This window comes from Drosophila subpulchrella, unplaced genomic scaffold, assembly GCF_014743375.2.
Source record: "Drosophila subpulchrella strain 33 F10 #4 breed RU33 unplaced genomic scaffold, RU_Dsub_v1.1 Primary Assembly Seq70, whole genome shotgun sequence".
NCBI lineage: Eukaryota > Metazoa > Arthropoda > Insecta > Diptera > Drosophilidae > Drosophila > Drosophila subpulchrella.
The window spans coordinates 95,657-118,349 of record NW_023665706.1 but is presented as its reverse complement, the minus strand read 5'-3'; the positions used below and the strand labels follow the sequence as shown (position 1 = coordinate 118,349).

Genomic DNA, 22,693 nt, shown 5'->3' with positions numbered 1-22,693 from the left:
ACGCCCAAAACGCTTAAATCTGTCTACCGCCCACATAACCATATAGTGAGATCGGGGGTAGGTGGCGCATTTCAGTCTCTCGTTGCTGCTTGCATATCTCCATTTCCCGTTTGTCCCTTTAGCTGAGTAACGGGTATCTGCTAGTCGAGGTACTCGACTATAGCGTTCTTCCTTGTTATACCCGTTACTCGTAGAGTTAAAGGGTATACTAGATTCGTCGGAAAGTATGTAACAGGCAGAAGGAAGCGTTTCCGACCCCATAAAGTATATATATTCTTGATCAGGATCACTAGCCGAGTGGATCTAGCCGTGTCCGTCTGTCCGTCTGTTCGTCTGTCTGTCTGTCCGGATGAACGCTGAGATCTCGGAAACTATAAGAGTTAGGCTATTGAGATTTGGCGTGCAGATTCCTGAGCTTCTTACTCCACGCCCACTCTAACGCCCACAAACCGCCCAAAACTGTGGCTCCTACAGTTTTGATGCTAGAATAAAAATGTTAACTGAAATGTTTTATTCTCATCAATACCTATCGATTGACTCAAAAAACCCACTCTAACGCCCATATCGCTAAAATCTGTCTACCGCCGGTAGGTGGCGCAATTCAATCTCGCTTTTCTGCTTGCATATCTCCATTTCTCTTTGGTCCCTTTAGCTAAGAAACGGGTATCTGATAGTCGAGGTACTCGACTATAGCGTTCTTCCTTGTTTTCTTTTGTGTGTCTACAGTTTATTTCTTTTTTTGATCCCAGTGTCAAATTAAGTGAGGTATTTATAAATTTTTTGATTCTTATAAGTACTTTTTTTTACATTTTAAATTTATATATTTAAAATACTTATAAAAATGGGTCTCTTTTGTTCCAAAAAAGATTGTCAGTTTGGATCGTCACCTAATGACGTTTTTATTTAATGTCGTCTCTGCAACGTAGTCATACATCCGAAATGTACTGAAATTATTGACAGAGTAAAAGACTATATTAATCTGCGTGATAGTTTTTCGTGGGTCGTAGATCGTGATTTGGATGGCTATGTGGCGCTGACCAATGAACGTTTTTAAGAAACTTTCTGATAAACTTATGAACATAGTTGCTAATTTCAAAGAGTTTAAAACCGATCTTGATAATATAAAAATGTCAGTTGGGTCACCTAAACGCAAAAAGACCGCTCCTTTAAGATCTGTGAGAGTAAAGGCATCAGTCCCAAATATCAACTTTCTCAAGTACTTTTACCCGATCGGTAACGGCGCTGAAGGGCCTAAAGCTTCACTGCCGGCAGTACACATAGTTACCGAAAGCATTGGAGGAGTCCCTGTTTTTGCTAGTCAGCCTAAGGTGTCAAACACTGCGGAGCTTTCTGTGCCTACAGGTGAAGTTAGCTCTAGTCCCTGGTCTCGGTAATCAGACGAAGGATGTTCAAATTGTTGGTGGGGGAAGAAAAATACTCTCGGTTGTTCCATAAAGCAAGAAATTATTTGTGTCTTGCTTAACCCCTGAAACCACATCTGCAGATGTATTGGAATTTGTACACCAAGAAAAACATCACAGTGGAAGAGTTAAAATTTCCATAAATATTTTAGTATTTTCTCATATTTAAGGCAAATTGACATATTTCGTAGAACATACAAGGAAGAACGCTTTAGTCGAGTACCTCGACTATCAGATACCCGTTACTCAGCTAAATGGAGTAATGCAAGCAGCAAAGCGAGATTGAAATGCGCCACCTACCGGCGGTAGATAGATTTAAGCGTTATGGGCGTTAGAGTGGGCGTGGCAATTTTTTTTTTTTGGATCAATCGATAGGTATTGACGGGACCAATACATTTCAGTTTAAATTTTTTATCTAGCATAAAAATTGTTGGTGTCACAGGTTTGCGCGGTTTGTGGGCGTTAGAGTGGGCGTGGCATATTCGCGTAACAAACTTTCGCTACGTACAAGGCCACGGAATCTAAATTTGAGATCCCAATTCCCTATCTTTGATAGTTTCCGAGACATCCACGTTCATATTTACGATTTTTTGAAGTTTGTTGGCGGTTTGTGGGCGTGGCAAACTTTTTTTTCGGTCAATCGATAGGTATTGATAAGAACAATACACATCAGTTAAAATTTTTATTCTAGCATCAAAACTGTAGGAGCCAGAGTTTTGGGCGGTTTGTGGGCGTTAGAGTGGGCGTGTCACTCTCCTGAAACAAACTTGCGCTGCGTAAGAAGCTCAGGAGTCTGCACGCCAAATCTCAATAGCCAGCTCTTATAGTTTCCGAGATCTCAGCGTTCATCCAGACGGACAGACGGACAGACGGACATGGCTAGATCGACTCGGCTAGTGATCCTGATCAAGAATATATATGCTTTATGGGGTCGGAAACGCTCCTTCTGACTGTTACATACTTTCCGACGAATCTAGTATACCCCTTTACTCTACGAGTAACGGGTATAAAAATAAGAGAGAGAGAGAGCGAGAGTGCGGCAGCGTAATAGCCTCTGCACGCAGCCGCTTTAAATCGCTGTTGCAATTTTAAGCGGGTTCCTGTTCACATAGAGATTCGCTGAGGCGAACAGCTGATCGGCATAAGCAACCCGAGTCCAAAGAGAGAGGACGTGAATTTAGTTGCTCTGAAAAAAATACAAGACAACACAAAACTAAAATTAAATCTTTGAACGCTAGCATGTGGAATGTTTTTAGCGCCAAAAGATTATTCCACTGTTATTAGCGAATTGATCAAGGGTGAGATTGAAGATGAGATCATTTGCTGAGATCCGAGCCGTTCGGAGGCTCCTTGGGCCTGCACCAACAATAATTTCCTTATAACAATCGATTAGCGAGTGCGGTCCCTTGTTCCGCTGCGGCGAGTTGTAGCGACTTTTTCTCGTCTCTTTCCTACACGTGTATTTCTTATGGAGCAAAAAGTTGCTGAAGCGGAATTAGGTCGCTGAAGCTGAAACACCCTCTGTCTGAACAGGCTATATCATTATAATATAATATATATTCCATTTTGTACTCTATATTTGTAAGTTGCGTTTTTGCAGAGTGAGTGAAAAGTGTTAATCTAAGTTAATCAGTCGAATGTGAATTAAGCAAATCATTATACTATTTAAAGTCAGCGTTATATTTTCTGAAAAGATGACCCTGAAATTTGTGGGGGACTAACTGAAATGTAGCCTACCAATTGACAGAACATTAACCTTAAATTTGGCAAAAACACATGAAGTGTGGTTAACGCAAAGAGCTGGTGGAATTTTGCAAATAGGCTGCATATCTTCAAATCGTCATAAGCAATTTGGCTGGCGTGTGACAAAGAGGGTATGACACTCAGTTGGTAGCTTTAGTACAGGCAAGATCTTGGAGAACCATCGGACGAAGTGCTGAAAGGATTAAGAGGCAGTGGACCGTGACTACAGATCTAGGACAAGCTACAGACTCGGGAAGCGGTGGAGAAGTCACTTCTGGAAGTGTCGCCGAAGTGGCACATTTCTTCACGACGGGAGTCACTTCCGCGATCCGAATGCGATATCACCGAAGTAACTTCTGGAAGTGTCGCCGAAGTCACTCCTAGAAGTGTCGCCGAAGTGGCACATTTCTTCACGACGGGAGTCACTTCCGCGATCCGAATGCGATATCGCCGAAGTAACTTCTGGAAGTGTCGCCGTAGTCACTTATGGAAGTCACTCAAAAGTGACTTTACATATGCCTGTAGAAGATACCTAGAAGAGTCTTTCCCAATTGCAAAATCTTGAATAAAAACTTATTTTTTTATACTTTCAATATTTTGCATTAATTTTTTGTATAAGGACTTTGTCCGCTTGTATACAAGATCCCTGGCATGTAGGAAATTTTGCTGAACAATGTTATTTAGGTCCAGCTCCGACGACATAAGAAATTTATTAATAGCCATTTCTAAAAGAAACAGAAACAAAAATTGTTTTTTGTTCAGTCAAAGCAAAAATAAAGTAAAATACATTACCTTTTACAATGAAATATGTTGAGAATCGTTGGATGCTGGGTTTCTCCGCAGTTACACGCCAAGTAATGTCCACAGCTAGCTTGTCTTTTAAAATGTTTGAATAATCTTACAGCTCACGATAAGCACGTAATTTCGCACGCTTTGTTGGGGGGGCATTTAAATATGTTAAGCAATTAAAAACATTTAGAAAGAAAGAAAGCTATATATTTAAAACGCACAAATTTGATACAAAACCGCACTGTCCACAGACAAATCACGCAACGAAATGACGCTCGGGCAAAAAATAACGGCGTGGGACAAAAGGAAGACCCAAAAAAATTTTTGAAAAAAAGGGGTAACGGAATATTACCGCGACCTCTTTTTATCGCGTGCTTTACCCACTACTATCGTCTTTCTATCGCGCAGAAGTGTCTTAGAAGTTACTTCATCGTGATCCCGACCCTTTTTGTTTTTGAAAAATGTGTACTATCGTCTTTCTATCGTCCAGAAGTGACTCAGAAGTTACTTCTTCGCGATACATGTATATTTTGTTTTTGTAAAATCTGTACTATCGCCTTTCTATCGCGCAGAAGTGTCTCAGAAGTTACTTCTTCGCGATCACGACCCATTTTGTTTTTGTAAAATGTGTACTATCGTCTTTCTATCGTCCAGAAGTGACTTAGAAGTGACTTCTACGCGATATATGTATATTTTGTTTTTGTAAAATGTGTTCTATCGTGTTTCTATCGCGCAGAAGTTACTAAAAAGTGACTTCTGGACGACAGGCGATAGAAATATCGCCCTTTTGCTTGCAGGGGCTCTGCCGTCATTGCTTTTCTTCGTGGAAAGTTTGTAGGCGTTAGAGTAGGCGTAAAAATCTTTTGTTTAAAGAACAACCCTCTATCTTTGATAGTTTCCGACTTATCAGCGTTCATATGGACGATTTTTTGAAGTTTGTGGGCGTTAAAGTGGGCGTGGCAACATTTTTTTTGGCGTCAATCGATAGGTATTGAGAGAACAATACATTTTAGTTTAAAACTTGTTCCTAGCACTAAAAACGTAGGAGAGATTTGTGGGCGGGGCACACTGACGAAATAAACTTGCGCTGCGCATGAATCTCTATAATCTGCATGCCTAATACTAGTATGCTATTTTTTATAGTTTCCAGACAGAAGGACAGACGGACATGGCTGATCGTCTAGGCTAGTGATCCTGATCAAGAATATATACTGTATGCGGCCGGAAATGCTTCCTTCTACCTGTTACATATTTTCCGACGAATCTAGTATACCCTTTTACTCTACAAGTAACGGGTATGAAATCATATAAATTTTCACCGTTGGTCCAAATCAAAAAACAAGGGAAAACGCTAAAGTCGATGGTCTCGACTATAAGATACCTATTACTCAGCTAATGGGAGTGCGAGAGGGACGGAGATATGCTTGCACCAAATGTAGTCTCCGTTTTATACTATTTCGTACACATATTATACTAATCTAGAGGGCCGTAGTATACTTTTTAAGCTATTTATCGAAATCGTTAGTATACATTTTATACTATTTCGTATAAAACTTATACGATTTCCCCGTTGCCTGTAGTATAAAATGTATACTATTTTGTTTTTCGTGGTATCCCAAACCCAATAAAATCAAGTTGTATGTTGTTTTTCTTTTATTACTATTTCAAATATTATTTTGTTTTTATTTCATAAATTTTCATATTTTGCGCAACACACATAACACATGTTTTAGCTCCTTCGTGTTTTTTTTTATATTCCTTTACCTAACACGTATATACAGACTAAAACAAGTACAAGCAACAAGAGTATGGGCCGTGATTGCGCGGTATCACCGCAAGGTATTGCTTAGCGCAATGGTAGCCACCTAGGCTGTAGCTTCTCTCCTCTCCTTCTCGATGCGACGCAGCGTTCGCAGTACACTCGCTGCGTAGGCTGCCGTCGCTGGCCGAACTCTTGCCCCGGTGGTCTTCATCAGCATTTGGCGATCAGACCCGATGCGGTGACATTAAAATAGGACATGCTGATCGTCCTCAACAATCCCACTGCCGCACTCTGGACAACCGTTCTCCGTGTCGTGTCCGAAGCGCTTAAGGAAGCTTCGGAAGCAACCATATCCACTCAGCGCCTCCTAGCGGCTTGGTGGCATGTTAGAAAAAAACACCCGGCTTACTGCATGTGGAGTGCAATCGCAATTGGATTTGCCAATTATTGATTATTATTTTCATATAACTTTTTAATGAATGGTCCGATTTAACTAAATTTCGGCATGTAGATGGTTATTGAAACAAGAGCGAAATCTTATTACATTTTTACAAAACGGGTTTTAGCGTTATGGGCGTTTGTGAGCGTTTTGGGGGACTTTCAAAAATGAAAATGTTTGTCCCTTTCTACACCCAAAAAAAAATGATCATAGAAACTAAACTATTCGTACATTAAAACTAAACTATTGAGTGTCAAAAATATCTTAATAAGATGCGTATTAACCTTATGACACCGAAAGTATTAAACTGAAACTTTCGAAGTTATCAAAGTTAAACTAACGAGTATACAATTTATACTCACTCAGTGTAGTGCGGTAGAAATCTACCTGGCCGTGCTTCCTATCTGGAGTTGTCCCAGGCTGCCTGCCAGTTGTCGACGCTCTGCATCCTGGCACTCCTCTTCACCTCGGTCTTGGTTCTGTGGCTCCCGCACCAGTTCACATAGGGGAACTTGGCCTGCAATGACGAGCGCTGCGTCGTCCGAGATCGTCCGGAAGGCACTCGCTGTTCTGACAGCACAAAGGCGGTACGTCGAGTTCGTTAGCTCCTTCGCGGTATGCATCTGTACGCGTGCGCAAAGCACTTGCATCTGAAAATACACAATACACACAATATTTACCAACAGGGACAATATAATATTGATTTTTTTTAATTTTAGAACAAATATTTTACTTACATGTTGACTCGGCACAAATTTCACAAAAATGCGGGACCAAACTCACCGAGATAAGTCATCACAATAATCATTACGCGTCAAACAACGCCATCTCCGGTAGCATTTTCTGTGTTCGTATACTCGCTATTGTCCTGGTTTTACACCAAAATATATGTTCGAATAATCGCTATTGTCCTAGTTTCACACCATTAAAAACTATTTAATGTTCAGTGTACTATTTATGCTACTGAGTCTCACTCATATAATAATTAGTATAAGCTTAATACTATAAAGTGTTGGCATGAAACTATTTTGTAATAACTTGAAACTACATTTTCTTTATACTACATCAAGTTTTTGTTGAAACCAAAAGTATAAATTATAAACTAAATTGTCAAATATGACTAGTTGAAAAATAACACTACAGGTTTACGCTTTATACTCTTTGGTAGAGCACTTACACTACAAAGTATACAGTTGAAACTAATTAGTGTTGAGTTAATACTTACATTTTTATACTAACTTTAGTATACTTTTAACACAACTCTTATTAAGTGTATACTTTTGGTTTTTTTTTTTGGGTGTAGCATAAAAATTGTTGTCGGCTCAGGTTTGGGCGGCTTGTGGGCGTTAGAATGGGCGTGGCATATTCGCGTAACAAACTTGCGCTGCGTACAAGGCCCCGGAATCTAAATTTGAGATCCCAATTTTCTATCTTTGATAGTTTCCGAGATATCCACGTTCTTATTTACGATTTTTTGAAGTTTGTTGTCGGTTTGTGGGCGTGGCAAACTTTTTTTTGGGTCAATCGATAGGTATTGATAAGAACAATACATTTCAGTTAAAACTGTAGGAGCCACAGTTTTGGGCGGCTTGTGGGCGTTAGAGTGGGCGTGGCACTCTGCTGAAACAAACTTGCGCTGCGCATGAATCTCTAGAATCTGCATGCCTAATCCTAGGACAGACGGACATGGCTGATCGACTAGGCTAGTGATCCTGATCAAGAATATATATACTTTATGGGGTCGGAAACGCTTCCTTCTGCCTGTTGCATACTATTTATCACTCAATATCTTTGAAACCGTAATTTGTATGAACAAAAATGTTGCATACCAAAAGTTGAGGAATCTCAAGAACCAATTTTGATAAAAAAGTCAAAAAGTGTTTTTTAAAAAAATCGTTTTGCTATAACTCTTAATCTGTTATATTAAGACAATTTCAGTATAAGTAGAGAGTTTCGCAAATTGAACTACCTTTTCACATATAACATTGCATTAATTGTTTAGAAACTATAAGCCTTCATATCGGTTTATTTTTATTTTCCGCTATACTAGCGGGTTTTTCGAAAAGTCGGAGAACAAAAGTTATGTTTGAACAAAGAACCGATAAGGTTCGCAAGACCCTAAAATCAATAAGGGATTCATACAAACCCACAAACAAAGGGACAAACATTTTTATTCTAGGAAGAAAAAGAAAATCTTGTTTTTGAAATAATTTTTGAACGGCACATCGGATTTCAACAAATGAGGTGTCATTCGATGCGTATTGAGAGTAAAACTAGGTTCAAACCCGGGGGCATTTATATTATATATATATTTTCTAAGTTTTCCCTTTTACATTTTCACAGCTATTTCTCACAATCGAATTGAAATTTCTAAAGTCTTGGTATGCAATCTTCTTAGTTTTTGCGATAGTTAGTTAGTTTTCGATTGGCGTATCACTCGTTACGATCGGACCATAATGGCAGATTTTCAATTCTGCGGCTATATATAGTAGTTGTCTTCGCACACTCTCTGGTGCTCTTCGCTACTACGTGTACTGCCGTCCACAGTGATAATAAAATGTATTACTTAAAATAAATAGCTTATGCTTATTCATAGGGGTTTTAATATACATTTGTACACAATAAGCAAAAAATGTTATATTGATATTACTATCAATCTGATGTGAAAAATATAAAATTAATATAAACGTATATTAGTTTAATATCAAAAAACACCATAATATAACAACACGTTACCGACTCAAGTTAGTCAAAGACCTTTCTGAAGAGTGAAAAATACTTACCTTTTTTATCAGTAAAAGAATCAGAAGCATATGGTTTATTCCCTGGGAAATCGGCCTTCTATCTGTACCCACCATTTGTACTTTCGTAAACGTAGTACCAATATACCAAATATGGAAATTTTATCAAAGCCATCCCTTTTCACCTATTTAGTACTTAAATAATTATATTCCAAAACTCTTAATTTTTTCTTTATTTTCAGGTTAAGATTTGGTTCCAGAACCATAGATATAAATGTAAAAGGCAAGCGAAAGAAAAGGCAATGGCTGAACAAAACCAACATAATCAGGTAAACAAAATAAATAAATCTCTACAATGCACCTTCTAAAATAAAAATTTTATTTAATTAAGTGTATTAGCAGTGGCTTTAACTTGTAAGCTCGTGATTTATAATGTATATTCGACGGTGCCCCAGAAATTTCGGTACAGTTTTCCGTCCATTTAAATTATTGATTGGGCTGTTTCAGAACTTTTACAGTCCGCTTATGTACAGATAACATAGGTAAACATCCAAAATGTTCCACGAACCATTTTCCATGATAATTGGATCCTCCTGAGTAAAACTCCCATAAAAACTTGTGCTAAGAATACAAAAAACCGATGTATGCCCACTAGGGTGGTCCAAAAAATGAAAACTAGCTCTCACCATTTAGATTAAGATCTGTAAAAAATGTAATCAAAAATAAAAAAAATTTTGTTGAGACTTAGACCTTGCGAATCGTTCTCAAAGTTTGCTTTAAAATTACTCATACGACATGTGTTCCAGCCAGAACATTTTTCGAAAAATCCCCAACTTTGTCATATACTGTGTTTATGCAATGCCTATTTCATGAAATCAATTCATGAAATGAGCAAATTCGTGTGTTCATAAACACCATTTCATGAATTCGATAACACACGAAAGTTGACTATGAATTCAGTCCCAATTTACGAAATGCTAAGGCACAGCCTACTTCACAGCCTACTACTCTATAGAGCTCTATATGAAATTCAAATGACTTGACAGCTTTATTAATATCATTTCATGAATTTGTCTGTGTTGTATAAACTGGGGCTATTCTAATTTCATGTATTGGAGAATGCATGAAATTCATAGCATAAGTTCTAAGCTCAGTCAATATTAGTAAGAAATGGACAATTTTGAATTGTTTTTGGTTGGACATCTAATATTCGAATTTAACACAACGGATTTACCATCTAATACTGTGTTTATGCTATGCCTATTCCATGAAATCAATTCATGAAATGAGCAAATTCGTGTGTGCATAAACACCATTTCATGAATTCGATAACACACGAAAGTTGACTATAAATTCAGTCCCAATGCATGAAAAGTTGAGGCAGAGCCTACTTCACAGCCTACTACTCTATAGAGCTCTATATCAAATTCAAAAAATTTGACAGCTTTACTAATATCATTTCATGAATTTGTCTTTGTTGTATAAACAGGGGCTATTATAATTTCATGTATTGGAGAAAGCATGAAATTCATAGCATAAACATAGTATGAGAGATCCGTATTATCTAGTGTCCTCTATAGGACTAGATTTTCCGGAAAAACTTTGTTACAAAGCGCTAAAGATGTAACACAAATGCTAGTTACCATTTGGAGTCAAAGGGGTATTCCAGTCCGGCCTCACCATCGTATTATTAAATCCATATCGCGGCTTCACAAAGATTATTTTAGCCTAAAAAAATGTTCATATAAAAGGAGAGCCTTCTTTGTCCTTCCTCATTTGGGTATATCAGTGTTTACAGAAGGTCCATTTATAAACCTGTGTTTTTTCAAAAATAAATAAAATTATTTGCGAAATTTTTTAAATGACTTATTATGCAACTCGAGGATTTTAATATCTTATTGTCAATATTTTCAAACATTAAATCCAATTCGATCTTGTACGACCATGTAATTTCTGGTTTTAGCAACTAGAAAAGTTTTACATTTCTTAAAGCTTTCAAAGTAGTTCGGAAAGGTGACAAACGAATTTAAGAAATAAAACCAAGTCAAGGCTACCCATGTGAAAATAATATATTTGATCAACGGCAACAGTGCGTATGAGTTATAAACTTTGAAACCAATTCGCAGACCCTAAAACGCGTTTTTTTCAAAAAATTTCTTTTGGTATACATTAAATACCTCAAAGCGCACCGTATAGGCGGGTGGGAGTAGGACCATAAAAATTTCCATACAAATGGTGACCGCCCTAATGCCCACATATTGTATTATGTAGGCCACATATTTCTATATGTTGGCAAACATCGGTTTTTTGTATTCTTAGCACTTATCTTTAATACTTTTGTTGAAACACACTCTTAATACAAGACGATATTAATAAAAAATAAGGAAGAACGCTATAGTCGAGTACCTCGACTATCAGATACCCGTTACTCAGCTAATGGGACCAAAGGGAAATGGAGATATGCAAGCAGCAAAGCGAGATTGAAATGCGCCACTTACCCGTTTTTTTTGGATCTCTATCTTTGATAGTTTCTGAGATATCCACGTTAAAATGTCCGATTTTTTGAAGTTTATGGGCGGTTTGTGGGCGTTAAAGTGGGCGTGGCAAATTTTTTTTTGAGTCAATCAAGGTATTGATAAGAACAATACATTTCAGTTAAAATTTACATTCTAGCATCAAAACTGTAGGACCCACAGTTTTGGGCGGTTTGAGCGTTAGAGTGGGCGTGGCACTCTGCTGCGCAGGAATCTCAGGAATCTCCAGTCCAAATCCCAGTATTGTAGCTCTTATAGTTTCCGAGATCTCAGCGTTCATACGGACAGACGGACAGACGGTCAGACGGACAGACGGACATGACTAGATCGACTCGGCTAGTGATCCTGATCAAGAATATATATACTTTATGGGGTCGGAAACGCTTCCTTCTGCCTGTTACATACTTTCCGACGAATCTAGTATACCCTTTTACTCTACGAGTAACGGGTATAACAAGAAAGAACGCTATAGTCGAGTCCCTCGACTATCAGATACCCGTTACTCTGCTAATGGGACCAAAGGGAAATGGATATATGCAGCAAGGCGAGATTGAAATGCGCCACCTACCCGTGATCTCAATATATGGTTATGTGGGCGGTAGACAGATTTAAGCGTTAAGCGCGTTAGAGTGGGCGTGGCAAACTTTTTTTTGGATCTTTTATTGGATTGACGAGACCAATGAATTTCAGTTAATTTTGTATCTAGCAGGAAAATTGTGGGCGCCACAGGTTTGGTAGGTTTGTGGGCGTTAGAGTGGGCGTGGGAATATTTTTTTGGATCATTCTATAGGTATTGACAAGACTAATACATTTCAGTTAAAAATTTGTATCTAGCATGAAAATTGTGGGCGCCACAGGCGTGGCACGCTGCTGAAACAAACTTGCGCTGCGTAAGAAGCTCAGGAATCTGCATGCCAAATCTCAATAGCCTAGCTCTTATAGTTTCCGAGATCTCAGCGTTCATCCGGACGGACAGACAGACGGACAGACGGACATGGCTAGATCGACTCGACTAGTGATGCTGATCAAGAATATATATACTTTATGGGGTCGGAAACGATTCCTTCTGTCTGTTACATACTTTCCGACGAATCTAGTATAGCCTTTTACTCCACGAGTAACGGGTATAACAAGAAAGAACGCTATAGTCGAGTCCCTCGACTATCAGATACCCGTTACTCTGCTAATGGGACCAAAGGGAAATGGATATATGCAGCAAGGCGAGATTGAAATGCGCCACCTACCCGTGATCTCAATATATGGTTATGTGGGCGGTAGACAGATTTAAGCGTTAAGCGCGTTAGAGTGGGCGTGGCAAACTTTTTTTTGGATCTTTTATTGGATTGACGAGACCAATGAATTTCAGTTAATTTTGTATCTAGCAGGAAAATTGTGGGCGCCACAGGTTTGGTAGGTTTGTGGGCGTTAGAGTGGGCGTGGGAATATTTTTTTGGATCATTCTATAGGTATTGACAAGACTAATACATTTCAGTTAAAAATTTGTATCTAGCATGAAAATTGTGGGCGCCACAGGCGTGGCACGCTGCTGAAACAAACTTGCGCTGCGTAAGAAGCTCAGGAATCTGCATGCCAAATCTCAATAGCCTAGCTCTTATAGTTTCCGAGATCTCAGCGTTCATCCGGACGGACAGACAGACGGACAGACGGACATGGCTAGATCGACTCGACTAGTGATGCTGATCAAGAATATATATACTTTATGGGGTCGGAAACGATTCCTTCTGTCTGTTACATACTTTCCGACGAATCTAGTATAGCCTTTTACTCCACGAGTAACGGGTATAACTAGAAAGGAAGTTAGCTTCCGCAAGCCGAAGTTTGTATACCCTTGCAGTTATTACAAATAATCAATGTTAGTAACACAATGAAAAAATTTTTAAGATTGTTGCTAGTTTCAGTGATATTTGTATAAAAATTACATTCGTAATGCTGAAAAGTTAAAATATTCTATATCCCAGCGTAAAAGACAAGGAAGAACGCTATAGTCGAGTACCTCGACTATCAGATACCCGTTACTCAGCTAATGGGACCAAAGGGAAATGGAGATATGCAAGCAGCAAAGCGAGATTGAAATGCGCCACCTACCGGCGGAAGACAGATTTAAGCATTGTGGGCGTTAGGGTAGGCGTGGCAAATTTTTTTTTGGATCAATCGATAGGTATTGACGAGACCAATACATTTCAGTTAAAATTTTTTATCTAGCATAAAAATTTTGAGCGCCACAGGCTTGGGCGGTTTGTGGGCGGTAGAGTGGGCGTGGCATATTCGCATAACAAACCTGCGCTGCGTACAAAGCTACGGAATCTAAATCTGAAATCCCAATACTCTATCTTTGATAGTTTCCGAGATATCCGCGTTCATATCTACGATTTTTTGAAGTTTGTGGGCGGTTTGTGGGCGTCCAAGTGGGCGTGGCAAACTTTTTTTTGGGTCAATCGATAGGTATTGCTAAGAACAATTCATTTCAGTTTAAATTTTTACTCTAGCATCAAAACTGTAGAAGCCACAGTTTTGGGCGGTTTGTGGGCGTTAGAGTGGGCGTGGCACTCTACTGAAACAAACTTGCGCTGCGTAAGAAGCTCAGGAATCTGCTCGCCAAATCTCAATAGCCTAGCTCTCATAGTTTCCAAGATCTCAGCGTTCATCCGGACAGACAGACGGACAGACGGACAGACGGACAGACGGACATGGCTAGATCGAATCGGCTAGTGATCCTGATCAAGAATATATATACTTTATGGGGTCGGAAACGCTTCCTTCTGCCTGTTACATACTTTCCGACGAATCTAGTATACCCTTTTACTCTACGAGTAACGGGTATAAAAATACGATCAAAATCAACAAAGCAAAATTTGTTTAACCGTTTCTTTAACAGCTATATGTTAGAGTCGTCCGATTTTTATTAAATTGAAATGGAAATTCCTAAAAATTCAAAAAAAGGCATTGCCAATAGTATAAGATAATATGTCAAAAAACACCGAAGCTATAATTTGTTTCATATTATTTTCCCACCACTTTTCCGATCATTCCTATGGCATCTATATGATATAGTCGTCCGATTTGGATAAAATTAAATTCGAAATTCAGAGCTAATTAAAAAATTGTATTTCCAAGCGTAGGAGGTAATATGTTAAAAAACACCAAAGATATAATTTGTTTCATATCATTTTCCCAACAATTTTTCGATCGTTCCTATGGCAGCTATATGATATAGTCGTCCGATTTTGATAAAATTTATTTCGAAATTCGAAACTAATTAAAAAATGTTATTTTCAAGCTTAGGAGGTTATATGCTTAAAAACACCAAAGATATAAATTGTTTTTAGTTTTTTTTTCCTATTATTCCTATGGGAGCTATAAGATATAGTTGTCCGACCCGGCTGGTTCCGACTTTTATACTACCTGCAAAAAATATAAGACTTTTGGAAAAGTATCAGCCCGATAGCTTTAAAACTGAGAGACTAGTTTGCGTAGAAACAGACGGACAGACGGACATGGCTAGATCGACTCTAGTGATGGTGATCAAGAATATATAGGGTCGGAAACGTCTCCTTCACGCATTGCAAACTTCTGACTGAAATCATAATACCCTCTGTATACATATTTTATGAATATAACCGGGAAGAACGCTATAGTTGAGTACCTCAACTTTTAGATACCCGTTACTCAACTGAAGGGACCAAAGGGAAATGGAGATATGCTAGCAGCAAAGCGGGATTAAAATGCACTCCCTACCCACGATTTCAAATATGGTTATGTGGGCGGCAGAAGGATTAAAGCGTTATGGGCGTTAGAGTGGGAGTGCCAAACTTTTTTTGGGTCAATCGATAGGTGTTGACGAGATTAATACATTTTAGTTAAAATTCTTTTTCTAGCATTGAAATTGTGGGCGCAACGGTGTTGGGCGGTTTGTGGGCGTTGCAAACTTTTTTTTGGGTCAATGATGAGAACAATACAATGCAGTTAAAATTTTCATTCTAGCATTACAACTGTAGGAGCCACAGTTTTGGGCGGCTTGTGGGCGTTAGAGTGGGAGTGGCACACTGACGAAACAAACTAGAGCTGTGCAGAAATCTCAGGAATCTGCATGCGTAATCCCAGTATTGTAGCTTTTATTGTTTCTGAGATAACAGCGTTCATACAGACGGACAGATGGACAGACGGACTGGCGGACATGGCTAGACCGATGCGGCTAGTGATCCTGATCAAAAATATATATAGTTTATGGGGTCGGAAACGATTCCTTCCACCTGATACATATTTTCCGACGAATCTAGTATACCCTTTTACTTTACGATTAACGGGTATAATTAGGTTGAAAACAACAGAAAATTACGTTAACTGGTCGTGCATAGGATTTAAAAATACCTATTAGTTAATACAAATTAAGTAAATAAGTAAGTAAGTTATTTTTTTAAGAGCTGTTTTACACCATTTAAATGATTCCAGGACACTAAAAAAATCGTTTGTGGACAAATTGAAGAAATGGTACAAATTTAATCCCCCAAAACCTTGATTTTGGAGTACATTTTTAAAAGAGTATCGAACTAAAGATGAGGTGCCAATCAACGCGTATTTTCAACAAAACAGAATAATAAACTAGGCTCCGGCCACAATAGTTTGCGATTAATGTATTACTCGTAATGATCGGATCATCACAAAAGATTATATTTTTGCGTGTATATGTACATGTAGTCGCCTTCGCAAACTCTCATTGTGCAATTTATAACTATGTGCCACAAAACTTGAAAACATGGAAACTTTAAATGGTTTTATGTTAAAACTGCTCTTTTTGGGATACCTAAACTATGGTTTATCAATTGCTTTTGTAGTTACCCAAACCTTGCCTGCAGTTGTTTACAGTTCACAGATTGCATTTGATTTTATTTAAAACTATGTTTGTAAATGCATAGCCATTGGGAAGTTTTGAGCACCCCTGGTATAAATAGATTGAACTTGTTGGATGTATGCTACCCTGGTACTTAGTGCCACATACAATGAAAAAGATGGCAAGGAATGGAGGACGTTAGGAAAGACAAAGTGTGCAACTTTATCTCAATCGGCAAATCTACTGACGAAATTAAGGTAAATGTATTTGTAAGTGAAAAATCTTTATTTATTCATTTAAATCAATTTCATCCCCTTTAAAGTAATCCACTCCCGATAAAATTCACTCATTCCAACGTTTTTTTCAATCCTCGAAACATGCCGAATAGTCCTTTTCTGGTATAGCCATCCGCGCCTGCGGATCTGCGATTTTTTTACCTCCTCAATCGACTTGAAACGCGTTTTCCGGAGTGGTCTCTTGAGTTTTCGGTATTGCCAGATACATTTTTGGCGAAATGGTCACGAAGAACGAGCGAAATGTGAGCCTGTGCAAAATCCAACAGTGCAAAACCCAACAAATTCAACAGTTGTTACTGCCCATAATTCTGGTTTTTTAGACGAAATGCTTCATGACGCAATCGACGCATAACGCGTAAATAATATTCCTTATTAACAGTTTGGCCTGGTGGAAGAAATTCATAGTGCACCACACCACGAAAATCGAAAAAAACAAATTCACCTAATTTTTGCCCACAGTAGTACATACTAGAGGTAACATATTTACATCGCCAAATAGCGGTAACACTCCCACTCCAACGCCCACAACGCTTTAGTCCGTCTAGCGCCCGCATTTTTAAACGTTTTGTAAAAGTGTAAATGAGATTTGACTTGTTTATCAATACCACAATCGCCCACATTTCTATTCGCCCTATTTTCCTATCAAGGCAAATCTCTACGTCTCGCCTCCTGTGAGAGCCAATTCATATTGTATCCGATAACAATTGGGCCTCGAAAAGAGGGGATCCAAAGAGCCGCTTTGATGGTCTGCGTCTAGAGTGCCCGTGCTATAAGGATATCTCCGATACACGTCTACACCAATCTCCATTGTATATTTTTCGGCCTGCGACAGGTGACTTTGACTTTCTGCGAACTTTGCACAATAAAATACGGTGGTCTCAGCTTTGTCCACATTGGCATCACACATCTCGCATCCGTAATTTTTTCCGTCTCTTTCATATGTGAACAAAAATAACCGTGGGCTGTAAGGGCTTAAGTTACGTAGTATTTTACGACTCCGTGACGTCTCTGCACCTAACTTTTTATGTCGGGTACGGGTCTGGCCGACCATCTTCCAGTAGCTTCGCGCTCCCATCTTTCTTGCCAATGATCAAAAGTCTAAATTTTGCGATCCAGGATAATTTGTCTTGTCGCTTCCCCCGCTTGACCAAGGTCATACAAGCTCTTGCGTTCGCTAGGTGCTGCAGCACCTCATATCGTGCAATAGGCTTTTATTGTTCGGTTGGAACCGGTTTTCTGAACAGCCAATAATATATCTAGTCTACATTTGGCCATTGCACTGGATGGAAGTGGTCTGCCAACGTTTGCCTTGATTCTACAGAGTGACTCAAACGTGAGTTTTACGTCCAGCCAGGTATTTGCTTTCTTGTGAATAATTTTAAAGACGTATTTTCGGTAGCCAACTGCAGTCCATGAGAGTGCATCCACTTACTTATGCGAATCATGACCCATGACCTTCTACATTTTCCGTTGGGTGTACTTCGTATTTCATGCCGGGATCACTGCGACTATGTCATCCGCGTATCCTACCAGAATTGCATTTCGTGCTGAGGATATCGTCATAGTTAATATTCCACAGTTCCGATCCAAAAATATTTAATTTACGGATCTGTTAGTAAATGGTTTCTTATGTTATTTTATGCTTGCACAACGGTCTGATAGCTCTCACTGTTTCATTTTCTTTGAGTGTGTCCTTAATAGTCTCACAAAGTTTCTGCGTTTTAATGCCTCTTCTATGTTTAAGGAGCATATCACCTAATTTGGTTTTCCTGACCGAGCTGATGGAGATATGGGATTCGTGAGGATTTATACCTTTTTTTGGCTCCCCTTGTCATTCTTTTGAAGCTGTCATTGGCTTTTATGCTTTTTGGTTGAGTCCTTTACGGCCGGACTGGTTGCGTACTTCCACACCTTTTTTGGCGCTGACTCTCCTTGACTCTCTCAGTTACCGCAGTAATGATAATGATAATGATAATGATAATGATAATGATAATGATAATGATAATGATAATGATAATGATAATGATAATGATAATGATAATGATAATGATAATGATAATGATAATGATAATGATAATGATAATGATAATGATAATGATAATGATAATGATAATGATAATGATAATGATAATGATAATGATAATGATAATGATAATGATAATGATAATGATAATGATAATGATAATGATAATGATAATGATAATGATAATGATAATGATAATGATAATGATAATGATAATGATAATGATAATGATAATGATAATGATAATGATAATGATAATGATAATGATAATGATAATGATAATGATAATGATAATGATAATGATAATGATAATGATAATGATAATGATAATGATAATGATAATGATAATGATAATGATAATGATAATGATAATGATAATGATAATGATAATGATAATGATAATGATAATGATAATGATAATGATAATGATAATGATAATGATAATGATAATGATAATGATAATGATAATGATAATGATAATGATAATGATAATGATAATGATAATGATAATGATAATGATAATGATAATGATAATGATAATGATAATGATAATGATAATGATAATGATAATGATAATGATAATGATAATGATAATGATAATGATAATGATAATGATAATGATAATGATAATGATAATGATAATGATAATGATAATGATAATGATAATGATAATGATAATGATAATGATAATGATAATGATAATGATAATGATAATGATAATGATAATGATAATGATAATGATAATGATAATGATAATGATAATGATAATGATAATGATAATGATAATGATAATGATAATGATAATGATAATGATAATGATAATGATAATGATAATGATAATGATAATGATAATGATAATGATAATGATAATGATAATGATAATGATAATGATAATGATAATGATAATGATAATGATAATGATAATGATAATGATAATGATAATGATAATGATAATGATAATGATAATGATAATGATAATGATAATGATAATGATAATGATAATGATAATGATAATGATAATGATAATGATAATGATAATGATAATGATAATGATAATGATAATGATAATGATAATGATAATGATAATGATAATGATAATGATAATGATAATGATAATGATAATGATAATGATAATGATAATGATAATGATAATGATAATGATAATGATAATGATAATGATAATGATAATGATAATGATAATGATAATGATAATGATAATGATAATGATAATGATAATGATAATGATAATGATAATGATAATGATAATGATAATGCGCGCGTTCATCGTCCACTCATGGAGAGCTCTAATGCTCGTCTCTACTTAAATACCAATATATATCACAGTAGATATTCATTAACACCCAAGGAGAGACGATATCCAGAGCCCGTCTGATGGTCTGGTTCCAGCCTGTCCTTTTTATAGCCTTTCATCAAATTCCCTTTTTATCGAGCGCAGAATGCCTCCAATAAAAGCCTGCCTTAAAGTTCCCTTCGCTTTCTCACATCTTGGTGACTATAGTTCTTGGCGTAACCTGTCCGATTGCTCTTGACAGAATATTTCGTTGCTGGGAGAATTTCGTACAATAAGAAACTATTGCTGTTGTTGTTGTACATATGAAAAGTAAAATATCCACAGAATGTGATGTGGCTTTATAAGCGGTTTGTGGGCGTTAGAGTGGGCGTGATAAACTTGTTTTTCGCTCAATCGGTAGGTATTGACGAAACTAGTACATTTCAGTTAAAATTTTTTCCACGCCCGCAATGTAAAGTATGTAAAATGTTAAAAGTATACTTATATTGAAGTTGGTTAGCTTAGTAACGGGTATCTGATAGTCGAGGCATTCGACTATAGCGTTCTCCCTTGTTAAAAATTAGCGTTTTAGTACTTAATAATAAGTTTAAAGTCTTGCTGATAATTTCGCGGTGTTTTATGATATTCCCCTATATATTTTTCTAATACAAATAAAACACTTAATTATTCTTGAGATATAAGTTCGGGATTCATTTTAAAAACATTTTTTTCTTATCTTTGATTCTAGTCTGCAAGCTCTCCGAGACGTGTTGCCGTTCCTGTACTTGTAAAGGACGGTAAGCCCTGTTCCGGAAATACCAATTCTACTCAATCGCAATCACATGGAAATAGTACCACGTCGGCAGGAAATAATAACGGTTCTAGTAATAGTGGAAATGCCAATAGCGGAGGAGTTTCTGTAACTGCCAATGTTTCGAGCGGTCTCAATCTTATAACAGGAGATGCTCCCAACTCTCACTCGCCGGATACATCTACTTCCTTACTCGCTGGTTATGGGACTGTTGGAGGTTCCAACGTTGCTATGCTGCAACAACCCTGCAATAATACATTGATGTCAAATAGCTTGGCAATGGCGTATAGAAACCAAAATAATTTCATTTCGAACGGACACCAGCAGCAATGTGGCGGGTATTTACCGTTACAAGGGCGAGCATGGTAAAACTGTATGATTAACGTTCGTTAATTTTACTAAGTGTACTCTATTCGGTTATGTATGCAGGAGATATTACCTAAATACAAATAAAAATGTTATATCGGATATCAGATTCATTTAATGAAATATACATATATAGTATAACCTTACTTTAACATCAATAGCAAACAAATTTACTGAAATATAAATAAATAATTACAAAATAATTGCTCAAAAATATTATTATAAGTGTATATAACTAGGCCAATGTATTTAATAAATATCTATTATTGAATGATATATGTAAATTCAAAGAGCAGACTTGGGTTACCATTACTTAAATTTACAAGGAAGAAACATGAAAAATTTTATTTATTAGCTTCTTACCTTATAGAGACTCAAAAGAAAAGCAATTTTAGAAAAATGTTTCAATTGGTTAAACAAAAGAACAATTTTGTTTCGCTGGTATCATAGAAGCCGCTTACTTAATTTTAATTTTTTTTATCTTTAAAAAATATAAAAAATTAAATATTAAAAAAAACGTGTTTTTTACTTGAAAATGTAGAAAGAAATTTAAAAAATTTTAAAACAAGAAAGAACGCTTTAGTCGAGTGCCTTGACTATAAGATACCCATTACCCAGCTAAAGAGTGCCAAAAGGAGATGGAGATATACAAGCACCAAAGCGAGGTCCCCAACCAACCTGCGATATCAATATATGGGCTGCAGACAGATTTAAGCGTTATGGCCGTTAGAGTGGGTAAACGATAGGTATTGATGAGACAAATAAATTTCAGATAAGCTTTTTTTTAGCATTAGAGTGGGCGTGGCTATCTTTTTTTTGGTAAATCGATTGATATTGACGATAGCATTACATTTTATACCCTTGCAGAGGGTATTATGATCTCAGTCAAAAGTTTGCAACTCAGTGAAGTTGACGTTTCCTATCCCGTAAAGTATATATATTCTTGATCAGCATCACTATACGAGTCGATCTAGCCTGTCCGTCCGTTTCTATGCAAACTAGTCCCTCAGTTTTAAAGCTACCGGGCTGAAACTTTCCCAAAAGTCTTATATCTTTAGGGGGTAGTATATAAGTCGGAACCAGCCGGATCAGACAACCATATCTAATAGCTCCTATAGGAATAATCGGAAAAAAAATAAAAAATACTCCAAAAATTTATATCTTTCGTGTTTTTATACCCTTGCAGAGGGTATATTGATTTCTGTCAGAAGTTTGCAACGCAGTGAAGGAGACGTTTCCGACCCCATAAAGTATATATATTCTTGATCAGCATGATTAGACGAGTCAATCTAGCCATGTCCTTCTGTCCGTCTGTCCGTCCGTTTCTACGAAAACTAGTCTCTCAGTTTTAAAGCTATCGGGCTGAAACTTTCCCAAAAGTCTTATATCTTTTGCAGGTAGTACATAAGTCGGAACCAGCCGGATCGGACAACTATATCTTATAGCTCCCATAGGAATGATCAGAAAAAAAATTTTTAACAAATTATGTCTTTGTTAATTAGTTTTGAATTTCGAATTCAATTTTATCGAAATCGGACGACTATATCATATAGCTGCCATAGGAACGATCGGAAAATTGATGGAAAAATAATATGAAACAAATTAAAGCTTCGGTGTTTTTCAACATA

General features: G+C 37.2%; 1 protein-coding gene across 8 annotated transcripts in view; it reads left to right on the top strand.

Moving 5' to 3' along the window:
• The window catches only part of LOC119562596 (homeobox protein Nkx-2.1), an 84,322-nt gene extending 62,740 nt beyond the window's left edge, over window positions 1-21,582 (top strand). For 5 of the 8 annotated variants that reach the window (XM_037875821.1, XM_037875819.1, XM_037875824.1 and 2 more), the window contains 2 exons: window positions 9,138-9,224; window positions 20,637-21,582. In XM_037875821.1, the coding sequence (XP_037731749.1) occupies window positions 9,138-9,224; window positions 20,637-21,068 (519 nt within the window). In that variant the 3' untranslated portion in view covers window positions 21,069-21,582. Of the gene's footprint in view, window positions 1-6,520; window positions 6,742-9,137; window positions 9,225-16,363; window positions 16,536-20,636 lie in introns of those variants that run through there. The other 3 variants (XR_005221898.1, XM_037875820.1, XM_037875823.1) reach the window with 3 other exon arrangements.
• Window positions 21,583-22,693: the final 1,111 nt, after the last annotated feature.